The 4,770-nt window shown below is 35.3% G+C and overlaps 1 protein-coding gene across 1 annotated transcript; it reads left to right on the plus strand.

Annotated features, from left to right (window-relative positions):
- The first annotated feature begins 1,391 nt into the window (after nucleotides 1–1,391).
- On the plus strand, nucleotides 1,392–4,369 carry LOC120080570 (pentatricopeptide repeat-containing protein At1g09820). The gene is made up of 2 exons (XM_039035279.1): nucleotides 1,392–3,432; nucleotides 3,772–4,369. Exon 1 carries the CDS (start codon nucleotides 1,496–1,498, stop codon nucleotides 3,329–3,331), a length of 1,836 nt encoding a protein of 611 aa, XP_038891207.1. The 5' UTR covers nucleotides 1,392–1,495; the 3' UTR covers nucleotides 3,332–3,432; nucleotides 3,772–4,369.
- Nucleotides 4,370–4,770: the final 401 nt, after the last annotated feature.

Below are 4,770 nucleotides of genomic sequence, written 5' to 3' on the forward strand. Positions count from 1 at the left end.
AACTATATATCCAGTCTTACCCCTAAAATGGGAGGTTATTGAGCCGGCATTGTTGAGCCAACCCTCACCTATGAAAATCTAAGGATAATTTCAAATAAACAGGAGTTCATAGTTCGCTCCGAATTAAGGTCAAGTTACCTAGGTCATCACTTTGAAATAGTTGGTCTTAAACAGTAAACAACGTTATAAAGTAAGAGTGACTAATTTCATGGTCCAATCTTGTACAAACCTTTTTACACAAGGACACCTCCACTTCTCATGTCCCAACATAAACGAATTAGGATCACTTCGTTTGTAACACTTTACAACTCTTTGTAACAACTACAGAGTAGGTCGTATCCAATAGTGTTACCAGAATAAGGTATCCAACCTTATTCATATACTATAGATCATTTTGACTATTTACTCGAACTTGATCCATTTTTATGTCTCCACATAAAGTTCAAATATTCATCCAATAGTCAAGGGACTTTTAGGTTTATTGGATTTCTATTAACCAAAACATCTATTCAATAACACCTTATTCTTGACCGATGAACATAAACATGTTCATTTTCTAGAGATGACAGGTGGAGATTCCCATTTTAGGTGGGAAATAGGGAAGAGATTGGGGAAAAATTTTGGTAAGTTAGATAAGGATGAGGAATCTCATGCGTTAAAAAATTTTCATCCCGTCCCTGCTCCATTTGCCTCTTTTTCAATTTTATTATGTTATTATTATTATATAAATATTATATTTAAGTTTAAACTTTTATTGTTTAATGATCAAGCTAATGAATAAGTTTATATTGAACATGTAGATTTAGATTATAAATATGGATAATTTGATAGATAATTTATAAACAAAATTGAGTAATTTTTCTTTAAATTCAAATTTTCTATATGGTCATTTGAATGAAAATTTTAAGTGTACTAATTAAAAAAATTTAATAGAATTTGTTTGATTTTTTTTAAAAAACAAAATAGGTGATATTTGAATCTACATCCCGTGGAATCTTATAAAATTAAATGAAAATTTTCGAACAACGAAGAAAAGCACACACGAAGACAAGAAAACCTTTACTTTATCTTGCCAAAAAGTGAACCAACCAAAGTTTAAAAGGTTTTTGACGAAAATATTGAAATCTTACTTTTACATAAATTTCAATGAAAATATAGATAAATTTTTATTTCGACGATATTTTTAAAAAATTATAAAAAAAAAGAAGATAAATACTTATATTAGTGATATTTTATTGTTAATTTTAATATTTCAAAGATTTTTCTATAATACATTGTTCGATTTACTTATCATGTCGATGTCGAAACCATAAAAACACACCAATATTGTTGTAAGAAATTTAATATTATATAACCAGTTTAATAACCAACACTAAGATCAGTCATTTCATTCTTCTTTATAAAAGAAAGTCTTGTCTTTACCTTAGCAGTTACCCTAACCATTTTCTCTCTTGTTCTCAGAGAAATTCCAGTCGATGTCTTCCAAGTGAAAAACATGAACGTTATCATTCGCATCTCGTCAACGTCGACGATTTTCCCGGTGAAAATTTATCGGAAATTCATTTTCTCGACGACCTATCTTCCGTTCTGTACTTACAATTCAACCTGTACGGCTCCCACATCGAACGATTCCGACCCACTAATCATCTCAGACCTTATTTCCAGGCAACAATGGTCAACCCTCAAATCCCATTTCAAATTCAAAAGTCCCGTCGATTTTCTTCACCAATTGCTTGGTTCGGGAGCCGTCGACCCATTGCTTGTTCTCAGGTACTTCAATTGGTCCCAGAAAGAGCTTAAAGTTAATTACAACATCGAACTCTTTTGCAGACTCATACATTTATTAGCCAATGCTAAATGTTACCCCAAAATTCGATCATTTCTCGACTCTTTTGTAAAGGGTGAAACAAATTGCTCGATTTCTTTGATTTTTCATACGCTTTCGGTGTGTAGTGATCAATTTTGTGCTAATTCGATAATTGCTGATATATTGGTGTTAGCTTATGTGAAAAATTCGAAAACGGTTTTGGGATTGGAGGCGTTTAAGAGAGCTGGTGATTATGGGTATAAGTTATCTGTGTTATCTTGTAACCCATTGTTGAGTGCCTTGGTGAAGGAGAATGAATTTGGGGATATGGAATTTGTGTATAAAGAGATGATTAGAAGGAAAGTTAATCCTAATTTGATTACATTTAATATTGTGATTAATGGGTTATGCAAGGTTGGGAAATTGAATAAAGCTGGAGATGTTATTGATGATATGAAAGTATGGGGATTCTGGCCCAATGTGGTTACCTATAACACTCTCATTGATGGGTACTGTAAAATGGGTAAGGTTGGGAAGATGTATAAAGCTGATGCTATTTTGAAGGAAATGGTGGCAAATAAAGTTAGCCCAAATGATGTAACTTTTAATACATTGATTGATGGGTTCTGTAAAGATGAAAACGTATTGGCTGCATTGAAGGTGTTTGAGGAAATGCAGAGTCAGGGTCTGAAGCCTACTGTAGTAACGTACAATTCTTTAATTAATGGTTTGTGCAATGAAGGAAAACTGAATGAGGCAAAAGTTTTGCTTGATGGAATGCTGAGTTCAAACTTGAAGCCTAATGTCATTACTTATAATGCCCTGATTAATGGGTATTGTAAGAAGAAGTTATTGGAGGAAGCTAGGGAGTTGTTTGATAATATTCGAAAACAAGGGCTGGCTCCTAATGTTATAACATTTAATACATTACTTGATGGATATTGCAAGTGTGGGAAGATGGAAGAGGCATTTTTGCTGCAGAATTTAATGTTAGAGAAAGGATTTCTCCCAGATATCTCAACCTACAATTGTCTTATCGTTGGTTTTTGTAGGGAGGGAAAAATGGAGGAAGTCAAGAAGCTTTTAAATGAAATGGAACGTAGGGGTGTGAAAGCAGATACGGTGACTTACAATATTTTAATAAGTGCATGGTGTGAGAAAAGGGAGCCAAAAAAGGCAGCACGGCTCGTTGATGAGATGCTTGAAAGGGGATTACAGCCAAGTCATTTGACATTTAACATCTTGTTGAATGGTTATTGTATGGAAGGAAACTTAAGGGCTGCTTTGAATGTGAGGAAGCAAATGGAGAAAGAAGGAAGATGGGCTAATGTGGTAACTTATAATGTGTTGATTCAAGGTTATTGTAGAAAAGGAAAATTGGAAGATGCAAATGGACTTCTTAATGAAATGCTGGAGAAGGGATTAATACCGAATCAAACTACTTATGAGATAATTAAAGAGGAAATGATGGAGAAAGGGTTTCTCCCTGATATAGAAGGCCATCTTTATCAAGTCTCCCGCTAGAAGTTAATCAATGACGTCTCAACTCTACCAGTGTAATAAACTGTATAGACTTTGTAAGTCGCTGATCTGGCCGACATGATCAGAGCTAGAGGACATTCAAGGTAACTAATATATCCAGGAGGGAAAGAGACACCATCTTTAGTATTTGAGAGCTTGTGATGTTGTGTCTTTAAACCTTATAGATGGTATTAAATTTAATCAATCAGGTTAATTTAGTAGTCAATTCTTATGCTGATGCTGATGCCTTCCACATTGTTTCCAGAATAAGGCTCAATGGAGCATCATCATAGCTTGCTTGCTTAGTTACATTTCGACTAAACTTTTTATGTCCGCGACGTGCTTATTATATAATTATTATATGACGATATAGAACAGCATATAAGTTATCATGCTTGCATATCCACCATTTGAGTCTCCAACAATTATCGTTGTTGTTGTAGCCTGCAGGATTGGTGATCGGCAATAATCCCAACTCGGGGATGAATATCTGCAGCAATTGGCGTTTCCCATGTCTTACCACCGATCTTTGCTTCCAATGATGTTGATTGGCTATTTAAGCTTTAAGCTAGTCAATCGACTCCTCATTGTAGAAAGAAGCAGCAGCAGGCATATTATCCTGAGAAACAAGATATGAATCTAGTGTACTGCAATCTTGACCTAATCTGATTTGCCCTGTTGGTTCATATGGAGCTGCATTTTGCCGATTTCCTTCCCTGCTTCATATTAGTCCTGGATATAACATGGAGGTTTGAGTCCATCGGCTGATAAGTTATGGCAATTGTCTGTATCCCGATCCTCGTCCTCAAGTCAGAAGCAAACAGTATCAGCCACAGATCAGGTAGACGTGGAGGTATGACGCGAATGTTGCTACAAAAAGGTCGGTCAATAGCACAGCTATGATAGGAAACTGATCTTTTAAAATGTATTTATTGATAAAGTGTGATTACACGATTGTATATCAAATAGCTAAACGATGGATATATACTTTACTAGATGATGACAACCAGTCAATAACTACACGATCACTTACACTTGTTACGCGTTCACTTACAATTACTAAACAATCGCTTACAATCACTACGCAATCGCTTACAACAACTACACGATCGCCAGGACTCTTCTACACGATTGCCTACTAGATGAAGTAGGCAATGAGTAGTACTCCTCCGCTGCTTCTGCACGATCAGACTAACCCGAACTCCCACACACGAGAGCTCACTCCCCTTACTCAAGATATTCAATTCTTCAATGCCTTCTCTTTTCGTTTCTTTCTTCTTTTAAATCAGAACTTCTCCCAACATAATTGAAAGTCATTTAACTGTGGTCTCCAACCTCTTTAACCGCCGCAACTGCCACTTTTTCTATATTACCCTTATTCTTCCTTCTTTGATATTGCAGTGCAATCAGAGGTCTATCAGCATTATTTCTTTCTTAGATCG

This window comes from Benincasa hispida, chromosome 6 (genome assembly GCF_009727055.1).
Source record: "Benincasa hispida cultivar B227 chromosome 6, ASM972705v1, whole genome shotgun sequence".
In the NCBI taxonomy this organism is placed as follows: Eukaryota; Viridiplantae; Streptophyta; class Magnoliopsida; order Cucurbitales; family Cucurbitaceae; genus Benincasa; species Benincasa hispida.

Coding starts and splice junctions, on each gene's coding strand:
- LOC120080570 (XM_039035279.1), top strand. CDS start 1,496: ATGAACGTTATCATTCGCATCTCGTCAACGTCGACGATTTTCCCGGTG.